The sequence below is a fragment of the Abrus precatorius genome, unplaced genomic scaffold (assembly GCF_003935025.1).
Source record: "Abrus precatorius isolate BTA unplaced genomic scaffold, Abrus_2018 Scaffold6, whole genome shotgun sequence".
Lineage (NCBI taxonomy): Eukaryota > Viridiplantae > Streptophyta > Magnoliopsida > Fabales > Fabaceae > Abrus > Abrus precatorius.
The window spans coordinates 13,443,077-13,465,597 of record NW_020874406.1 but is presented as its reverse complement, the minus strand read 5'-3'; the positions used below and the strand labels follow the sequence as shown (position 1 = coordinate 13,465,597).

General features: G+C 28.6%; 2 protein-coding genes across 7 annotated transcripts; both read left to right on the top strand.

Annotated features, from left to right (window-relative positions):
• The first annotated feature begins 9,275 nt into the window (after positions 1 to 9,275).
• Positions 9,276 to 13,309, top strand: LOC113869124 (acid beta-fructofuranosidase). Of its 2 annotated transcripts, XM_027505282.1 has the most exons (7): positions 9,276 to 9,832; positions 10,438 to 10,446; positions 11,074 to 11,930; positions 12,029 to 12,190; positions 12,280 to 12,515; positions 12,611 to 12,698; positions 12,793 to 13,309. In XM_027505282.1, the coding sequence occupies exons 1-7, from the start codon at positions 9,409 to 9,411 to the stop codon at positions 12,994 to 12,996; spliced, it is 1,980 nt and encodes a 659-aa protein (XP_027361083.1). In that variant the 5' UTR covers positions 9,276 to 9,408; the 3' UTR covers positions 12,997 to 13,309. The 2 variants fall into 2 exon arrangements, with proteins under 2 accessions (XP_027361083.1, XP_027361084.1); XM_027505283.1 differs by lacking the exon at positions 10,438 to 10,446 and having other exon boundaries at positions 9,287 to 9,832; positions 12,793 to 13,150.
• A 2,117-nt stretch (positions 13,310 to 15,426) lies between these two features.
• LOC113868813 (thylakoid lumenal protein TL20.3, chloroplastic) lies at positions 15,427 to 18,183 on the top strand. Of its 5 annotated transcripts, none has more exons than XM_027504728.1 (6): positions 15,429 to 15,926; positions 16,031 to 16,060; positions 16,427 to 16,533; positions 16,935 to 16,969; positions 17,066 to 17,194; positions 17,696 to 18,183. In XM_027504728.1, exons 1-6 carry the CDS (start codon positions 15,610 to 15,612, stop codon positions 17,885 to 17,887), a joined length of 810 nt encoding a protein of 269 aa, XP_027360529.1. In that variant the 5' UTR covers positions 15,429 to 15,609; the 3' UTR covers positions 17,888 to 18,183. The 5 variants fall into 5 exon arrangements, with proteins under 5 accessions (XP_027360532.1, XP_027360529.1, XP_027360530.1 ...); XM_027504727.1 differs by having other exon boundaries at positions 15,448 to 15,926; positions 16,430 to 16,533; positions 17,696 to 18,172; XM_027504730.1 differs by having other exon boundaries at positions 15,790 to 15,926; positions 16,444 to 16,533; positions 17,696 to 18,172.
• The last annotated feature ends 4,338 nt before the right edge of the window (positions 18,184 to 22,521 follow it).

Here is a 22,521-nt window from a genome sequence, read left to right as displayed (position 1 = left end):
ACAAAATATTCAACTAAATATGAATACGTACATTTTACCAGTGTAACTATTGGTAAATTTCTTGCTCCTTTAAAAATTTTGTTAACTGCCTCTGATAAATTTGTTGTCATATGTCCATAACGCCCTTCTTGATCGTCATACGTCAAACTCCACTTTTCTTTGGAGATACAATCGATTCAGCTTTTTATTTCCTCTAACTAGTTACGAAATTGTTGCAATTTGTCTTCAAATTTGTCATAATAGTAATAGTCAAAATAATAATCTTTCCACCCAATCCATGTAAATTATAAAAACATAGTATGTACCTAATTTGATTAGCTCTTTCTTCAAAATAGGATTCTTGAATTGTTGATTAAAATTGTTTGCTATATGACGAATGCAATATACATGATATGCATTGAGAGATTGCCATCAAATATGTGGATTAGAAACTGCACCTTTTATACTTTGATGTTTTTAAGATATTAAAGAGATTCCTGCCTTTTCTATAACATGAAGACGAATGAGAGCCAAAAACCATTCTCATGCAGACAAAGTTTCCCCTTCCACAATTGCAAATGCAATTGGAAGTACACAGTTATTTCTATCTTGAGTGGTAGCTATCAATAAATTTTGTCAATATTTACCATACAAGAATGTACCATCAACTTGTATTAAAGGCTTGCAAAAATCGAAAGTAGATATGCATTGTCTGAATGACCAAAATAAGCGATGAAATACTTTATATTTATTGTCAACTTGGTGATCCTTCACATAGTCATTGGTTTCAATCTTATAAATAGACCCACGAGCATGTAATTGCATGTACTTTAACCATCTAGGCAATGTTGCATATGATTCATCCCAATCACCAAAAACCTTTACTATAGCTTTTTGTTTAGCCTTCCATGCTTTTTTGTAAGAAACTTGATAACCAAATTGACCATTAATTTTTTCTTGAATTAATATTATTGGCACTGACGGTTGTTCTTTTATCATACCTACAAGATTTAAGAAGATGAAATTTATTAATGTTCTTCATTAAATTTTACAATATTCAAATGAATAGTTATAATTAGTTTAGTAAAAGTTACCAAGAACACAAGAGCTAATAAAGTTTGAATCAAGTTTTTTGTGGTCTAGAGACATAATTAGATTAACACATGTATGTGTTCCACCACATCTTGTGATTTTTCATTTCTGGTAATTTTTGCCCAATGATGCTCTAACTCTCTAAGGGCATCCACTTGTATGATTTGGACACTTTATATACAATTTTGTTGGTTTTGATTCTACCACAAAATAACTTTGATATGCCTTCATTACAAAATGTTTAATAGCCATTTTAACATTATCTTTAGACTCAAACACTTGGCCAACATACAATGCATCACCCTCCTTCTATGTTTCATCTACATGAATATCTAAATTTTCCATTTCTTGATCAACATGTTTCCAATTAATATAAGTATAATTCTGACTTGAATTCCAAAAGGGAGTTTCAATCACGCCTGCATTAAAATGAAATACAACAATTAATAAACTTTTTTCATGGAACATATTAATCAAAACACAAACATTACTACCTCCATGTTGTGCATTTTCATGACTATTCAATATCGAATTTGTTGCACCCTCCATGTTAGTATCAAATGAACTATTATCACAAAATCAGTCATCTTGTAATAATAAATTAAATCCACATACAACAATATTTATCAGTCAAAATTAACAATTTATTCTAAATCATTTAAATTTTGCATCAAACATATAATTACAAAATTCACATATGCAACATCAAATTATAAACATAACATATCATTAAATTTTAATAGTTTATGTTTTCTATTTTATATAAAACTAAAATAAACATTTAACTATATTTTTGTCTTATTTTTACAACTTTAATAGTTTATTTTATTAAGTATATTTTATTAACAGTGATAAATAATTTTTATTTATAATATTTATTTTATAAAATATACTTTCTATATGTAATTCTTAGTATACATACCTAATTATAAGACTAGGCATGCAAGATTAAATAATATTGCATTAATATATAGTCAAAAAAATTTCTGCAATTTTTTAACACATAATAAGATACTACAATGATATTAAAATAAAATCTTAACATTATTTATAGATTATTTTTTTCTAATAATAAAATTTCTATCACACTAATCGATTTTATTTTAACTACTAAATAAAAATAATATTCCCATTAAAATAACAAATATAAAATTTAATCTAAACAAAAAATAATCAAAACTCAAAACTCAACAAAATAAATAACATAATCTAATTTGGGCTCACAGACGGTGGTTCTTCCTTCCGGAACGTAAGGCTAAATGCAAACCTTTTTTCTTCCTTCAACAATGTAAGGCAATGCGAAGAGGGCGATATATATACCATCGCAGTTATAGCTTCTTTTTTTTTCATTGCATCAATTATAACCAGCGTATATTCATACGTGTTAAGTGCCTAATTGTACCGCATTCTGCAAACTGATAGCGGTGACGCAGCTTGACCAACGATTTTTGCAATCGTTTAAGATCATCCGATATACTTATTCAGTTGACACGTGTCATTCATTCACATGTATCGCCTATTGATAGCTGATGGCGTTGACGCATTTTAACTGACGACTTATTTATCATTTAAAAACGAACGATATACCTCTAATTTTGACATTTGTCTACCTCTAAGCAAGTGTCGGTTAGTCACCACCAATAGTGTATTAAAAAATTAAAAAAATAGGTCATCGTACATGCAGGTGCGATACAGGTGATGACATGGCCAAATTTGCACCAGACAGGGAATATGTTTAAAATAAACCCTATTTTAAGAATTAGTTTTTAAATTAGCATTATTTAAATAAATTTGCCAAGATTCAAAGGTTGGATTGAATTACAAGCAAAAAGAAAGAAGAACAAAACTTCAACTTTAGGTTAATCAGTAACTCAGTACTTTCTTATGATTACTTTAATTATCAATTAATACATTTATTTTAACTTTCTTATTATAACCATATAATAAATTTTGTTATCATTGAATGTTTTAAGGATACCAACCAATGCTCTCGGATTCATTTGAAGTACATTGTTCGGCACCTCCATGTTATGATCCCCTCAAACATTAGTCAATCAATTAAGTTTTACAGATTTGTTAACAGTAAGACTCTCAACTTAAATCAAACCAAATATCATGATTTTTTTTTTCATCTATTATTGTTTGTAATGTCTCTTCTTATTTTGCAGGGACAACTTCATGATATCAATACTTCAATCCTTGATCAAATTTGATTACGCAATTACCAAAACTTCTTTTGTTTCAAAGCTAAATATGTATTTATCAACTCTTTTTTGTCTAACATGTAAGTTTGAAAAATTTATGTAATCGAGTTTATTTTGGCCCTCTTAAATGCTGTCCGTATTAGGATTAGTTAACTTTCGCGTAAGCGACCACAATTTGCTTAAGCTTATCTATTCTGGCTTGATTTCTTTTGAACGTGGGCCAACGCATATATATATATATATATATATATATATATATATATATATATATATTTCACTTAAGCTACATAACTTTGCTTAAGCGATTATATCAAGTTGTATAGGTGAATGCATTTTCTAATAAATTCGCTTAAGTGGATAAAATTCGCCTTAAGCTAAAAAAGTTTCGCTGGATTTGTAAAACTCTGGCTCAAGTCCTACCAAAATTTGTTTAAGCTATTTAAAATTCACTCAAGTTAATTATACTACTTGAAACATGTGCTCTTTGTTTTACGTTCGTTCAATAATAATTAAATTTGCTGGTTTTGACTTGAGTGAGACGAGAATAGCTTAAACTATTAATGATTAGCTTAAGCAAAATAGGTGACTAAAAAACATATTTTTTTAGTTTATTTTTATTTTAAATTTTTTTTTTTTACTTGAGAGGAATTAAACAATTTTAAATTAGCTTAAGTTAAAGTTGGTAGCTTAAGCAAATTTTGCTTTCAAATCTTTTCTGACTCATTTAGACGTATTTTTAAGTATTCAAGCCCTTTCATCAATTATTTAAATAAAAAAAATTTGCTTAAGCAAGTCAAAAACTCTACCCTACAGTTTCCGCTACAGTTTCTGCCAAAATTATATGCAATCTGGATCCGTTTTTTCCAATATGACTGCACTTGATCCCTTCCCATGATTTGATATATTGTCAGTGTTTGCGCAGCATAATTTGGCTCTAGTGTCCCTTGCTGAAAAGTAACATTTGTTAACTCAAACACAAGTATGGAAATTAAATAAAAAAAAAAACAAATAGGACAAGTTATATTATAATTATAATTATAATCTCTGCTAATTTATCATCCGACTCATCTAGCTACTGGCGGAAGCATAGGCACGTGGAATTTGCAATAGCGCACGGCGGTGCATATGAAACATGCTAAAATTAGGTAGGAAAGACAGATCATTCTAATTTCCCGGTTGCCATTAAGAGTAATAATAGTTTTGAGGAATGATACCTACCTTCATGACACTTTATTATTGTTAAAATTTATAAAAAAATTAAAAATATACAAAAAAATCTTAATTTAAAAGTGAAAAAATTTATTTATATCATTTTTATAAATTTTAATAAAATTAGCTAATAATAAAATATGTGTTGCAAAAAATGTATTAAAGAGTGTGTTGTTAGTATTATTCTAATAGTTTTATATCCATTATTTTTTATTACATTATTCTTTATTTATATTTTTAAAGCTTTTTCTATTTTTTCTTATATATTTCTTCTTTTACATATCCCAAATCTGATTTTAAGAATGTCAAAAGAGCATTTTTCAGTGATTGATCAAGATTTAAAAGTGCAATGAATAATTTTTATTTAAAATGAAGCTTTTAAATTTAATTATTGATTTATATGATGATATCGTAATTATTAATTATGTATATAAAAGATTACATAATTCAAACATTTTTATAACATATAATTTAATAATTATTATTTAAAATAAAGTAAGACTGTAAAGTTATATCAATTAATTTTTAAATTATATAAAAATTTATAAATTCAATTTATTTTATGAGAATTTTAAATACATTGGTTTAATTAATTATTTTTTTGATAAAAATATTATAAATATTTTATTAAATTAGATAATTGAAGTCATCATATGCTGTTCTTGTGTGTATAATTTTTTAAAAAATTTAAATTTTTTTTAGCATATTATATATATATATATATTATGAGTTTTTATTATCAAATGAGATTATTATTTTTTCCTTCACTGTATTATGTTACTTCTGAATATTTAAATTATTTTAATTCAGTTTTAATTATTTTACTTTATTTTTTAAAAATTTTAAACTTTATCTCTTAGTAATTCTATTTAATATCATAAAATATTTATCATTTATAAGTATGTTTAACATATGTTTTAAAATTTTATTTAAAATATTTTAATTTAATAATATTTATATAATACACCCTATAGCATACCCTTTTCCATGAAGAGAGGAAAAAGAAAGAAAACACAAACACAAACACAAACACAAACTCACCTACAATAATGCTGAAGACAACGAAAGCAATGTTTAAGATTCGGCTTAGGTATATTCTGCAACATGTTTGATTAGTTCTGTTTCATTCTCAATAATGAAACATTATTGGGGGAGAGGTGGAGCCAAAACATTACCAGCCTCACAAAACTGGTAATAGGGAAAGAGAAACTCTCGCACCTCATCCCCTGTGAAAGCAGCCAATGAGTATATGCCTACTCATCCTTCACATGTGGTATCAAATTAACACATCAATATATGGTCAATACAAAAGCCACCGCAATCTGTCTTGGAAAATGCATTATTATATGCAATTGAAAAGTGACTGAGAAGAATGAGCAACATCATCGTATGACTCAGCAATTTCTACGTCAAAAACAATCGTATGGGAAAACTCATTCCTGAAGCAGGCTATGATTAATGTTGCAGTTGAACTTGGGTTTGGAATCATATTGAATCAAATAACCGCTAATTAAGTATTATTGACCATCGTTGTGATTGTTTAGCTAAAGCTAATGTATATTCCAATCAAATAATTAATAGATGGACTTAAAAATACACGTAAGATAGACACATTTTGTTTACAATTTGGATTCCTCGGTACATGTTAAGCTTCTAGACTCTTCATATGCCTCCGTGGCGTCTTCATATCTTTGATGAGTCATCGCCAAATCTCCTACTTCTTAGTTCCTTCGTTGAATCGTTGAATCGTTGAATCGTTGAATCGTACGTTCTCTGTTTTTTCAGGATCTTGTTTTATTGGTGCGGAGAATTTAGGTTACGTGTGGACCATAAGAAAGGTTAGTGATTCTTATGTCTATTGTTCTTGTTCTTTGGCCTTTATTTGCACAATTATTAATTATCACCTTTTTAATATTATTGGTACGCGTTACCATGATCAGTGTAATTGGTACCCCATTATTATTTACTTTCCGTCTTTGATTTAACGTTCTTAACTTCTAAAGGGCGTACCCTCCTTCGTTTTCTTTTGGAAATTATATTCATATTTTATTTTTGAAAAAAATATTATAGGTATTAATACACTTATAAATCTAAATATTAAGGGAATTAATCAATAAATATTATTAGTAACATTTTTAATAAAAATATTTAATTTTTATTCTTTAATCAATTCAGCGTTTGTCATAAAAAAAAACTTTTTAATGATAACTGTGTATTGGATTGATGTTATTATATATGTATTCGCGTTCGAAATCACACGTAAAGGTTATAAATACTTTTAACTGTATTATTTTTAACTTTTACTTTTAAATTCTTATACTACTACAAATTGAAATATCATAATAATTATAAAAATTATAACATTTCAGAATCCCTATAATGACTCATTTATTATTTAAGAAAACAGTCATTTGTTATAATTTGTTATATGTTAATTCTAAATTTACTATATATATATATATATATATATTATTTTTATGTGTAACAACTTGTTATTAACCGCATCACTTAAAGTTAAAAAAATATAATTAGAAATAGAAATAAATTAAACTGTCTGACATAGTCTACAACTTAATTTTTTTAAAGTGTAACTCAACTTGATTTATTTTAGTAACAAATTTGATTTAGGCTTAATTAATTAAATAAATAAAGTTTAAATTTAAAAAAAAAAACTTGTTAAATTTATTAGAATGACCTATTTAAAACTCATAAAATTTATAATAATATATTAAATAATTTTATATAAAATTTATTATTATATTATATTAAATAAATTAAATTTTAAAAAAATAAATTTTAAATTAAAAATTTTAATACTTTTTGTTAAAGTTAAAAAATGTCTCTACTACATATTCAGTCTTAAAGGGGCAAAATGACTGAACCCAAATGTATAAGGTGAATACCACACGAGACACCAATTGATAAGCCTAAAAAAGGTCACAATTGGGTGCTAAGTACTGATGATGTCGGGCAGGATTTAGTAGCTCGCTCCCCTTGCTGGTGGTCTTGGGGCCTTAGCCGGCAGGAAAACTCCCACTAAGAAAGCAACATGTAAAGTGAAAACTAGTGACTCCATACCCTGCCCTACCCTAGAACTCATGTATCCAGTTCCTCCTTAGTATGTTTGTTAAGAATTTTTGTGTTATTGTTATTTGATTTATTTTATATGTATAACGGCAATTTACATTTATATTGTGTGGATTATGTCTATTACTGATTTATCCTATCTATCGTTTTTTTACGTACTTATTTATATTATATATAATTTTTTTACTATTTTTTTAAGTTAACAAAAATATCTTCTCCAATTGATAGTAATAAAATAATTTTTTATTTGAAGGACTTAATAAGTAAGCCATTAAAAAAGTTAATAAACCAAAATAAACTTTTAAAAAGATTATACTAAATTTAATACAAAGTCTAATAGGCTAGATTTAAACTTAAAAATTATTAAATAGGTCAGACATATTTATATAAAGTCTAGTCTTCTATTTTTATTCCTAAATACAATTATACATAATAATAATAATAACACTATTCTATCTGATTCAATATTTGTCATGCATGTTTTCAAATACAAATGATGACCATAATATGATTTCAATATTTGTCATGCATGGTTTCAAATACAAATAATGACCATAATATGATTTAATTGTATGTATATATACATTTTTTTTCTATATATATTTGGTATTATTTATTAATTAAAATTTTATATTGATAATTTATGATAATATTAAATGTTTATTTTTTATTTATCAAAATACAATTTAATTTTTAATTAAAAAAACATAAAAAAATACCTAAATAACAATACGTATATGTGATATTGGATGAAAAATGGTACCAAAAACTTGAAACCGAAGGCCGGAATGAAAAAAAAAAAAAAGAAGGGATAAACAAATGTTGATAAGCTATAAGAAGAAAGCTATAACTTGTAAGTGATTAATTTCTCACTTGTGTCATCTAATAAGGTGGTGAAAAGATAATACATGAAGAACATGTAAGCATGTGGATATATTATTATGATTTTAATAAAATGAAAAAAAAATACATAAATCCAATGTAATGATGAAGAATTTTAGAGTTGGCTTGATTAAAAAGATTTTTTTTTAATTTTAATGTGAAAAAGTTATAAAATAATATTACAAATATTTATAAATAAAACAATATGATATTTTTATTATAAACAATTAATCATGTTTAAGAAATAAAAAGATATATATAATAAATTTTTATAAAAAATATATTATAATTTTTATTTTTTTAATGTTATTAAACACATTAAAATAATATTTTTATAAAGATTTTGTTAGCCTTACCTTTTAGAGCTGAAAATAATAATTAATAATAATAAAATTTTAAAAGAAAAAAATATTTATTATATTTTTATAATTTCAACTGTATACCTTTTTTATACAAATTTTTTATCTTTACTTAAGCTTAATCTTAAAGGTTGAGATTAACTAACCCTTCTTATAATTATACAAAAACAATATTTTCTCTCTCTAATGATACCCTTAAATTAATTTATAAAATTGAGAGCCGATTTGCAGGCCAATCAACTAGTTACAGAATGCAGACCCAAAAGAAAAATGAATTGGTTAGGAAAACAATGAACGAGTCAGAAATGATTGGGAATAAAAAAACACAGGGCCACCAACCTCAATTATTAGTTAAAATAAACCGTAGTATTATGGTAAGTGAACAGTTCATGTGACGTGCTGGTCCATGCCACCAAGAGCAACCCTATAAATATGGTCATGTGGTAAAATGCATCTCACAGTTGTCTGATTCAGTTTACAAATCTGTGCACTTTTCTGTGTCGTTTGGCCAATCCATTCCGCCCCCTTTTATTCTTTTTGTGTGTCAAAACTTTTCATTGTGTGAATTGTTGAACATTCCTCGTTTGGTTTCACCAATGGGCACAATTGCTCCCTCCTCCGATCTTCCTTGTTCTTATGTTCCTGTACCCGATGGACCCCACTCTCCTGATGAACCTCGTAAACAGCTGAAGGAGGTGCTTGTGAATGTGATCTTTTGTGGGTTGCTAGTAGTTGTTGTGTCCTTGGTGGCCTTTAATGGCTACAGGGCATATTCAAATGAACACGGAGAAGTGTCATTGCCAACGTTAACTTTCAATGAATTAGAATTGCCCCCCAAAACAGTGCCTTGGTCAACTTGGCAACCTATTTCACGTGGCGTGTCTGCAGGGGTCTCTGAGAAGTCTAATCGGTTATTCAGCAGCAACAATGGGAATGGAGGATTATATTCTTGGAACAATAGCATGCTTTCATGGCAAAGAACAGCTTTCCATTTTCAGCCCGAGAAGAATTGGATGAACGGTACGTAATTCATTTCACATAATTTGCCTCAGTCAATGACGTGGTCAAAATTAACTCCAGCATTAAATTAAGCCCTCACGTTATTATCCAAAATGTTTGGGAAGAATAATGGATTTTTGAAATGTTTAGCATTGGAGATTCTGTTGGTGAAATGTTTCCCTAGTCACATTAAATTGGATATGCGTTTCCAAGCATCATGGCCCGGAGAAGGAGGACATTATTAAAAAACAAGAAAAAGGGAAAGAACAAATAGTGATTAAAAAAATATTAAAATTAAGCTATGTTACTGTGCACTTATTTTTAAACTTAATTTGTTTTTAAAAATATAGACGACAATCAAATAACTTTATAGCAGCACGAGATAGTAAAATATTTAAAAAAGATAAAAGTAGTTTTTCCAGCTTTAATTAGGAAATTAAAGTTGAAACCATGGTTAAATCAGAATCAGCTATCACTGCAGAAATCCCTTCTTAAAATTACTCTTTCAATTGAAATTAAAAAAAAAAAGTTATTAATGTTGACTGTTTGTGACACTAATTTCTTCTCCTCCTTGTCGGGTGATTTTGGCTTGTTCTGACGGGGAATCTTGGCTTGCTCTGCTTCAGATCCTAATGGTAAGATTTCCAACTGATTTTACATAACCGCCTTTCATTTTTCAAGTCTTTTCTTGTTCTTTATATCGTTATATCCTACACTCAGAAGCTACGAAGCCTAGATGCTTAGTGCAACACAAATACAGAAATAAAAAAATAATAATTTAAGATCCGAAACAGTTTAAATACGTTAATATGAATTTAAAAAAATATACATATACAAAATATTTATAAAAAAATATTAATGATTTATTTATATTAATATGTTATATTTAAATATCAATAATCATATTTTATAAAAAAAATATATGAAATTATTTTTTTTCTAAGTAATTAAGTCAAAATATTTTTTCTAGTATAAACACATAAAAAAATTATATATTTTATTTTTTATTTAAATTAAAATTTCATAAAAGAATTAGTAGTTTTATTTAAAAAATATAAAATTATTAAAAACTTTTTTTTATCTTTATACTATTTAATTCTATCTAGAGTAATGTTTCAGTAGTATTAGGTTAGAAATTAATTTTTTAAAATAAATTAAATTATAAATACTTTTGAGATAAGTATCTAAATACATAGATACTTTTGCTGCTTTGAAATATTGGCTTCATAGTTTTGAGCAATTTTTGTATGAATTTGATTCAGGTCCAATGTACTACCAAGGGTGGTATCACTTCTTCTACCAGTACAATCCGGAAGGTGCAGTCTGGGGAGACATAGTTTGGGGACACGCAGTGTCAAGGGACTTAATCCACTGGCTTCACCTTCCACTAGCAATGGTGGCTGATCAATGGTACGACAAAAACGGTGTGTGGACTGGCTCTGCCACCATCTTGCCCGATGGTCAAATCATCATGTTATACACTGGTTCCACCAACGACTCTGTGCAGGTGCAAAACCTTGCATACCCCGCCGACCCATCTGATCCTCTCCTCATTGATTGGATCAAATACCCTTCAAACCCTGTCCTGTTCCCACCACCAGGCATTGGAACCAAGGATTTTCGTGACCCCACCACCGCTTGGCTCACCTCTGAAGGAAAGTGGCGCATTTCCATTGGCTCTAAGCTTAACAAAACTGGCATTGCCTTGGTTTATGACACCCTTGACTTCAAAACCTTCGAGCGCGTAGAGGGACTGCTTCATGCTGTGCCTTCCACTGGCATGTGGGAGTGTGTTGACTTTTTCCCTGTGTCAAGCAAGGCTGAAAATGGCTTGGATACTTCCGTTAATGGGGCTGATGTGAAGCATGTGGTGAAGGTTAGCTTGGATGATGATAGACATGATTACTATGCATTGGGGAGTTATGATGAGAAGAGTGTTAAGTTCACACCAGATGACTCGAAGAACGATGTTGGTATTGGACTGAGGTATGACTATGGTATATTCTATGCTTCCAAGACATTTTATGATCAGAGTAAAGGGAGGAGAGTGTTGTGGGGTTGGATTGGAGAGTCTGATAGTGAATATGCTGATGTGGCCAAAGGTTGGGCATCTGTTCAGGTATCTTAATGCTACGGTTACCCGTTTTTTGTGCGTTTTTAACTACCACTTTATTGGCTAGCTAGCAATAACGGTTATATTTTAATTGTACACTATAGGGTATTCCAAGAACAGTGATGCTTGATAAGAAAACTGGTAGCAACTTACTCCAATGGCCTGTTGAGGAGGTGGAGAGTTTGAGATTGAGAAGCGATGAGTTTGAACACTTGAAGACAAAGCCAGGGTCAGTGGTACCACTAGATGTAGGAACAGCTACACAGGTTTGTGCCCATGTTAATTTTCTTATAGGAGACCATAAAGTTATATAATTAAGTGACATGATATTGAATACGACCTGCGAATGGAACAGTTGGACATTGTAGCTGAGTTTGATATAGATAAAGAAAGCTTGGAGAAAACAGCTGAGTCGAATGTGGAGTACAAGTGTGGCAGCAGTGGAGGAGCAGCTGCACGGGGTGCCTTAGGACCTTTTGGTCTTCTGGTTCTGGCAGATGATGGCCTTTCTGAATACACTCCCGTATACTTTTATGTTGTTAAAGGAAGTGATGGGCATCTTAAGACTTCCTTGTGCTCTGATCAATCAAGGTATTAATTACTTTACACTAGTATTTTGTTTTGAACTTGAACAAGTGTTATTTAACATAAAATACAATGTTGAATTCATTACATCTTTTTGGTAGGTCTTCTCTGGCAAATGATGTTGATAAGAAAATCTTTGGAAGCTCTGTTCCAGTACTCAAGGATGAAAAGCTGTCTGTAAGGATATTGGTAAGTTAATTCTAGCAATTATCTATACTTTTCTCGCTCAAAGTATTATTATTATTATACGTAATAAAGTTTGATTTTTTATGAAATGTGTTAGGTTGACCATTCTGTAGTAGAAAGTTATGGTCAAGGTGGAAGGACGTGCGTGACATCCCGGGTTTATCCAACAAGAGCAATCTACGGAGCTGCACGCTTGTTTTTGTTCAATAATGCTACTGAGGCCTCTGTGATTGCCTCAATTAAGGTTTGGCAGATGAATTCAGCGTTCATACGGCCATTCCACCGTGACCAGAGGGATTAAATTAAAAGGGACTTGCAAGTGAGTGTAACAATTACACAGTAAAAGATGTTGGATGGGCATTCACATACCCTTCTCTTCCACCCACATAAAGTTCAGGAACAGGAATCACCAAAGTGAGGGTTATTCAACAAAATCCACTGCTCCCTCACTTTTTGTCCAAATCCTTTTTGAGTAGCCTTTGTTGTAAAAGGGTCGCTCCTGGGTGAGCGCCATTAACTTTCCTGCTACATCTGCCTCAGCTTGTAAATCATATTTGCGATGATGATGATGATAGCAATTATGCTTCTCCATTTCTATAACAATAATGTTACACATCATTATTGTTTATTTAAAAAGGGTCATGCTAATTATTACGTTAATTAATAATAAATAATTTTTTTAATTAAAAATCATGTTAAGAGTGAATTAAAAATTATGATAAAAAATATATTGATTACTTTTTAATAAATAATATTCATTTTAAATTTTTAAACACGTGTTCAAAAGAAGGTTAACATTTTCTATTTACTTTTAGTTTTTTTTATAGATTCCATATTTTTAAAAAATATTTTTTTAGTATATCTATCTATTTATAAGTTAGCAATAATATTAATTATTATTTAATTATGAATTTATTTCTATCTAAACTTTTTAAATATTATATACACTTATTATAAATGAAAAATGAATATTAGTGGTGATTATATTAAAAAGTTAAAAATAATTTTAATATTAACAAAAATTTTAATTGCATTTTTTTGTAAGTATATTTATATCTCATTAATCAATAATAATCATGTCAGATTTTAATTATCTTAATTTCAATATACAATGATTTTTCTAAATAAAAAGAGACCCAGAAGGACTACTCCATGGAACTTTACTTAAATTATAAATAATCAACCATATTAGAGATACTTAGAATATATTTGATTTATAGTTTAAAAATATTTTTCTATTTTTAAAAATAAAATGTAATATAAATTTGTATTATATTTTATTTTTAAAATAAAAATTAAACATGCTTCTAGTTACTCTCTTCTCTCTTATTTTAAAAAGAAGGATATAATTCTTAGCGAAGAAATACACAGTGAAAATATATCTAATATTAATTTAAATTAATTTAAATCTATAAAATAATTTTATTTAAATTAAAATTAAATAGGTATTCACTTTTTCTTTCATCCATCTTATGATTGTTAGAAAGTTAAATCTAAAAACAAATATTAAAGAATATATTATTGACTAAACAAATTTAGTATTCATAGTACTAATTTTAAAAATAAATATAAAAAAGTTAAAATTTTAGTATACAATTTTTAATGAAATGTTTTTAGTTATTATTTTCTTCATTAGTGCTCTAAAGAGACGAATCACTTTCCAATTTCCGCGTTAACAAACGACAACATTAAGAGGTTGGTTTGGTCCCAAATCCGTGGATCATGCCATGTGTACTATCAATTTATCGTTAGTTTACTACTTGAGAACGTGGGAGAGGGCCAAGAGGTGGCTGCTAATGTTATTGCCACCATGTTTATTTTGTACACAAATTTGACTGTTCTAAAATGTTAGATGTACTTAAAAAAAATAAAATAGAGAATAATAATTGTTGATTAAAAAGTTAACAGACAAATTAATAATTTTTTGTTGTAAACTTAATTCGTTATTTTTTACTTAGTACATTTTCTATACTTGATTTTTTAGGGTGCCAAAATTCCTTGTCTATAACCTACTTTATTCAACTGTCCACAAAAATGGGCTTTTGGGTATTTTGTAGTTGTGGGCCTTTAGTACGTTCCCCTTTCATTTTTGCGACAAAAATTTGGAGCATAAATATTATAGAACATATTGTCAAAAAAATTAAACTTAATAGAATATATTTACTTGACTTTTGAATTAAAAATGATAAAATTTTTGTGTTATTAATATGAAACTTCTACATTTACACTTGATAATGTAATCTAATATGATTTAGCAAGTTTAATATTTTATGTAAAGATTAATATAATTAAACATTTTACATAAAACACCGTACAATAGTGTGAGTAAAAGAACTTCCAAGTGGTTTAAAATAAAATTGGTTTTGATCTCAAAATTCATACGCCTGAAAATATTATTATTACACGAGTGTTTCTAACGCTTATCAAATCCCAAAAAACCATACCCTGACCTTATTAAAGGAATAATTAACCAAAGAAAAAACTCTTTACACGTAATAATAACATAAGATTAAAAAAATATCCTAAAGAAAACATAAGATTAAATAATAGTGCACTCACTTTGCATCAAAGTTAATCCCATGAAAAAAATTTTACACACTTAAGTATACGAGAAACTAATCTATTGAGTTAGAGATAATTCATAAACTTATATATATATATATATATATATATATATATATATATATATATATATATATATATATATGTTGGCATTTGTAGTTTTGACCCGAGTACGAAACTTTGACACAGGTGGCGTTACAAGAAACCAGATAACACTTGAACACGTGTACTTTTATTTACCACTACTCCATTTCTCGACTTGGACGATGAATTGCTGAACTAGGAGGTCGCACCAATTTGATTATCCGTCCTCGTTCCTTTGTAGACAAGCAATCATATCTTATTGCTCGTTATGATGATGACGCTTAATTCACTGTCACCACTCTCAGTCAATTTCCTCCATGTGTGCTCAACTTCAACTTCCAAGACTTCAAATACATTTCATTCTCATTCCAAGTCCTTTCCCATTGTCTGCCAAATGAACTCAAACACAAATCATCGAAAAGAATCGATGAAATGGGGGAAAGTGGTGTCGGCCACGTTGGCAGCTGCGGTCATTGCCTTCAGCTCTGACATGTCTGCCCTTGCTGATCTTAACAAATTTGAGGCTGAAATGAGGGGTGAATTTGGGATTGGATCAGCTGCTCAATTTGGTTCTGCTGATCTCAGGTTTGTTTCTTTCATTCTAACTCTTTCAGGTTATGTTATGGGAAATCAATAACATATTTTGGGGCGCTTTTTTTTGTTTTTTTTTGTTTATTGTTGTTATGCAGGCAAGCAGTGCATGTGAATGAGAATTTTAGGTAATGTCAAGATTTGGCCTTGTGTTATAAAAAATTAGATATGATTTTTTTTTTAAGTTTCCCTTCCTATTAACTTGATTAAAATTATAACAAAAAACGAAAGGAGGAGAAAAGAATCTAAGAGTATACTTAGTGGGGAGGAGGTGAAAAATAAGATGATAGAAATAGAATGGAGAATCGATTGGGAAAGGTTTTTATTTTCGCTTAATACAATCGACTGTACTGACACACACTAGCATTTACGCATGGTAGAAAAGTGGAAGTTCAATTTATTCTAAATTGTCACTTCACAGCAAATTATTTGAAGTCTAATAATGTAGATATTCGGATTCCTCTATTCATGATCGTTCTAAATGACTGATACAGAAGAGCCAATTTCACAGCTGCTGATATGAGAGAATCTAATTTTAGCGGTTCAACTTTCAATGGTGCATACCTTGAGAAAGCTGTTGCATACAAAGCAAATTTTACAGGTATAAGCTTATTGCAATATAGAAGTTAAATTTAAATTACTCATGTCTTTCCTACATGTTTGAAAAAAATTCTGACTAATATTTCTTGGGATATGGGGGAAAAAGTCTACTACATTCATCCGGTATATTCTGGTCGACCCTCTGTTTACTCGAATTGTGTAATTCATTTACCCAATAGATTCTATTGAACCCAAGGCAGATTAAAACTTGAAAGTCAAGATTAGCCTTGTACCTGCGAAAGAGTGTTTATTCTATAAGTTAAGCAAAAATTACATCACTATATTCCTGTGAAAGACATAAAGAAATAATTTATTTGCAGCAACTTTCCTGTGTTACTTGTAGTAATTTACAACAGTTAGGGGTTCTAACTTTGTTAAATATTTTCGTTTGACATTTTTTAGGTGCCGACTTAAGTGATACATTGATGGATCGCATGGTAAGTACATCAAGTTGATTAATTTTATCCATAAGTTTGGTATTATTTTCCCCTTTTATTTCGTTTATCTATGATTTTCTTGTCTGGGGTCTACAGGTTCTAAATGAGGCCAATCTCACTAATGCCATTCTCCTTAGAACAGTCCTCACACGGAGTGACCTTGGGGGTGCCATCATCGAAGGTGCTGACTTTAGTGATGCTGTGTTGGACCTTCCCCAAAAGCAGGTATTACCATTGATTGCTACAAAAGGAATGGATCCTCTCATCTGAATAGGATGCGGGTTTAACTCTTTCAAATTTAAGAATCCTCCCTTTTTCCACTCCACCCTAAAACCTATTTAGGACCAATCCAAGCATGCTTTCATATTCAAATTAATCACTTTCCTTTTTTTTTTTCTTCTTTTTACTGTTCTCAAAACAGTATACATTCTTGTATAGATCCGACTAGGATCTTATAATAAGAACAAGAAATCGTTTTTTATCAATCCTTGTGCTTATAATAAGATGATGTAAAAGGAAAAAATCTTAAATAGGGTCATGCAACTTTTGCAGGTAGTGTCTTTTGCTATTTGAGTTTATATCTCTCCCATGACCTTCTCATCAGATCAGGATCAAGTATTCCCACTTCGAATTTGTATCGTCATAGTTGAAATGCCTTTTTGGAGCATAACCATTTACCCAACCAGTGACTAATGATGCTGTATACTGTTTGATCAAATTGTGTAGGCTTTATGCAAGTATGCAAGTGGCATAAATCCTGTAACAGGAGTAAGCACAAGAGTAAGCTTAGGTTGTGGGAACAAACGACGAAATGCTTATGGCTCCCCATCATCTCCCCTTTTAAGTGCCCCTCCGAAGAAATTGCTTGACCGAGATGGTTTCTGTGATGATGCTACAGGCCTTTGCGATGCAAAATAGTTACCTGTATTAATCTTTGCTGCATGCCCATATTCGTGTAAATATATCAGAGGCTACAATTGAGGCCTTTGTTGCCTTTTGAAGGACTTCTGAGAACATATCCGCATTGAACAAATGATGCCCTTTGTTGAATCTATGTCGGGTATTTTTGGGCTCTGCATAGCAAGCCAGAACCTATTTTGTGCAGCCATATTTCTCCTATGTATGATCTACTTCCTAGTTTGCTAGATATAAAATTACCATACATGGTTTGGTCATGATTTCTCATCCATATGATCATTGTTTCTCATTGCTAGAGATAACTTTTTTCAATTTATATCACGCACTCACATTCTCTCCAAAGTATGTAACTGTGGTGATAGTTTCTTTTTGAGTTATGATATAAGAGCCTACGGCCAATAACGAGTATAAAGTAATTTTGTAACAAAATATTTAAAATAAGGTCTGTGAATAATCACCACTGTTACATACTTTGGATAAATTTTAGTATGAAACGGACCTTTTGCGTATTATTTATGAGATTCAATTCTATTACCAAATCTCAATCTGCATGATTAACAGGATCGCAAAAATGAATTAAATACTAATTTATACAATGGGAAGAACTTTTGATCAACACATCTACTTATACAATGTCTATATAAATAAATTAAAGCTGAAGAGTTAAGACAATAAATTTGTCTTAATTTATCATTTTATTTTTATTTTAAGAACTTATCAAATTATACAATATTATAAATAAAATGTTTATTTATTTTTCTCTGAGAACTCCACTGTCAGTCATATCCTAAATAATTAAGAAGTTTCCACCGTCCAGTTTGTTCTTATATATGATATTTTGGGTGGAGATATGGTGTCAACCCGCTATTGTAATTCTTGGCACCCATTCCATTGATAGAGTTTCTCTTTTTTATTTGGGTTCTCTCAAAGTCAATAAACATGATTTAACAACTTAATTCAATATATACACTTTTGGTGTTTTAACATTAGGATGATTTCTTATAAAAATACGTGTAAAAATTTAGAAAAACAATTAAACTAAATTAATAGAAAATTTATATCGAATGATATGCAACACACCTTCGTCGTATGACACCCTTGTCAGCCTAATCTTAAGCCAAGCTATTGAATCCGATCGACAAATGTTGATAATGTACACGCATATTAAGCATTCTTGTAAAACACTCACACCATAACAATGCCCAAGTACATTTTAGATGCAGATAAGATATAAAAATTTTAAATTAAGTAGTAAAATAAACTTTTTTTCATAAATTAAAAAGAGTATAAATTATTTTTAGTTTATACAAAAAAATTATTTTTTATATTAATTATTTTATAAAAACTTATTTAAAAATTTACTCAAACTAAACACTGCCTATTTGCTGTCTCATCATGTAGCAACATTTTATTTGTCATGCGCATTGTTATAACACGTGTCACATGTTATTTTTACGATATATGGGTTATAAGTATCCAAACCTGTCTTAGATTCATATTAGATTGGATAAATTATTATAAATATTATATTATTTTTCTTAAAAGCTCCATTATGGCCATTTGCAATGACTAGAGGGGCCTTAGAAGCGAAGGTCAATTAACAGAGAAAGAAACTTGCAAAAGTTAAATAATCCGATTAGAGCCCACAATGACTCAAACCGGCGGTGACGACTCGATCCCTGATGGCAAGCCAAGATCAATACTTACGGACTCAAGAAATCAATTATGTAACTTGCCATTTACTTTTCCTTCTCTTTTTGTACTTTTCTTCTGCCTTTTCCCGAGGGAGGGATTTTCGGCATTCTATTCATATATTTTTCCTTTCAAATTAATGGGTTCCCAAACAAACACAAAAAGTGTGAGAATTGTTTGTCTCCTTTTGTGGTTGCTTCCCCAAAATTTCATCCACGGGATGTGTCCTTTTACTGTTTCAGCTTTTTGCTCATGGTTTTCGTGTTGCTTTTTTTTTAATAATCCAGAAATTGAACCTCCTATTTTACGCCTGAAATTTTATCCTGAACTTCAACGTGCTTTAGTCACTTCAAAGTTTTTTTCTATTATCATTGTGATATACAGGCAAATTTATATTATTTATAAAACAAATTTTTAAAATAAATTTATTTTAAAATATATTTTTTGTTTGGACTAATTTTTTGCTAAATCAGCAGCTGTCTCGTACTTGCATGGTCGATAACAATTTTTTTAATATTTTTTAAATACTCTATCATTCCAGAATGTCCGATACAACTTTATAAGCTGACACGTGGAATTAGATAAATAATAAAAATAATAATAAAATGAGTATCGGTCCTATAAATACGATAGCAGCCACATGTCATAATAGAATTTATATCGTCTCATGAGCGACGATAAACATTTGAAATCAACAGTTAGGGAAAAAGATGGACACATGTTAAAATCATAGTTGTATCGAGTCTGAAAAATCAACAGGGCTATCGACTAAGTTGGTGCGATACTAATAGAAGTTAGACACATGGCTTCATTGAAACGGGTGCTACGAACGGCTTTATCTTCTCCTTCCTCCTTCCCTCCCTCCATTAACGCCAGCATCAAGAAAAATTTTCATTGTGGTTGTGAAATTTTTCTGATCAAGTTTCCAATTTTACAATGTATTTAGAGAAAATCAAAGGTAAACATAACATTATGAAAAAAAAAATAAGTTTAATTTTATTTGTAAAAAAAGAATTATTTCTACATGTTTTGAAATTTTATACATTGCAGTTCTGTCTCTTATATATTACAGTCTATTTTCATTGGTTGTCTTTTGTCAGTCCTCTGTCAGTCCATTTCATGGTCCTCTGCCAATCTATTTTGTCCGGTGACAGGTTAGTCATGAATGGAAATTTTATATATTTTTATTATATTTTATTTGAATCCTTAAATTTTTATTGTATAATATTATGTAGGAAAAAAAATTGTAATATCTAAATTATTTTTTGATTGAAAATTAGATTTAGAAATAGATTAAATGATGTTGTATTAGGGGTAGTTTAGCATTAAATTTAGAATTTTATGTATATATGTACATTTAAGTGACTAAATTATGTTTAACTTTGTACTTAATCTCAGTAAAAATAGATGAAATATTTATTGTAATTAATAAATAAAATATATTAATGGTATAGAATTTTTATAAAATAGTAAAATGCATAATTATTTTAAAAAATGCATAGTAAAACATGAATTATTTATTAAAATTTGTAATAAATTTTATTATTGTTTAAATTAATTAAGAGGGTGATTAAAAGAAAAAAATTGTAATGTAAAAAACTTTAAAATGTAGAATAATTTTTATTAGAAATAAATAAACTTTTAGGTAAAATAGTAACTAGTACAAGAAAAGATGTTATAAGTAAATTAAAAATTATTAAATTTTTAATGATAAACTAGATCAATCTCATAATGAAATTATTTTTAATTTGATATGAAGAGGCAATTTAAATGATAATTAAAATGAAATATATATAGTTCAATTGAAATAATCAATATGTACTATCGTATAAAAAATAATTATTTAAATAATTTATTTCAAGATTTATAAAAATTATTAATTGAAATATTTAAAAATAAAAACATATTACATTTTAAATATATAAAAAATATTTGGTTGTTATAGAGTAAAATAACATTTATATTAGTAACTTTTGTTAAAAAAAATTTATTAAGTAATCCTATAATTATATATATTATTGAAAAAATTAACAAGTTGACCTATGTAATAATAAAAAATATAGCTTAACTAATTTATAAAATGTTATAGCTTTTTAAATTAATATTAACTATGGTTAGGAAATAAATTTATGTTATCACATTAAAAAGAAATTATATTGAAGTAATAATATGGTTAAGTTAGATATATTAAATGAGAACAATTAATAAAAAAGTGTTTAAAATAAATTTACGTAAGTTAATAAATATGTTGCTATACATAAATATTAAACTATTGTAACTTTGATAAACTATAACTCTAATATATAAATTGTCGTAGGAATAATACAGTTGTATCATTATAAATTTTAAAACAAAAGTGTAATTATATTGTAAAATAAAATATCAGTCATGTATATACATATATAACAAAATAATGTAAATAAAATAATACTAGATATTAATATTTGTTTGTCTCATACCATTATCCATATTTAGTCTTATTATGTATCCATATTTATCAAATGAAAAACTTTCTCATACCTGATCATAATTCATATTCATCATCATCATAGATATTGTCATGTAAAAATGTGACATTTAAGTTCACATCTTCTGCCCGAATACAAGAACTTTGACTAGATGTAATATCTACCTATACTTCAATTGCACTCCTCTGATTTTGTTGTAAAAAAACACTTAACATACAATCGATATCTTCTTTATCACATATATCCATATTTGTATATTGTCTACCAATTGGATCTACTAAAAATCGTGAAATCAATCTAAATATAACTTGATTAGTAGACAATTGTAATTTTTTATGAATCTTTTCTTTTAATGTCTCAAAACTTATTCCACGTTCAATTTTAATCATTTTATTATTTCCTTCAAAGGTAACACCCTAATTATTCGAGAATATTCGACCATTCCAATATACTATTATCACAAAATCAGTCATC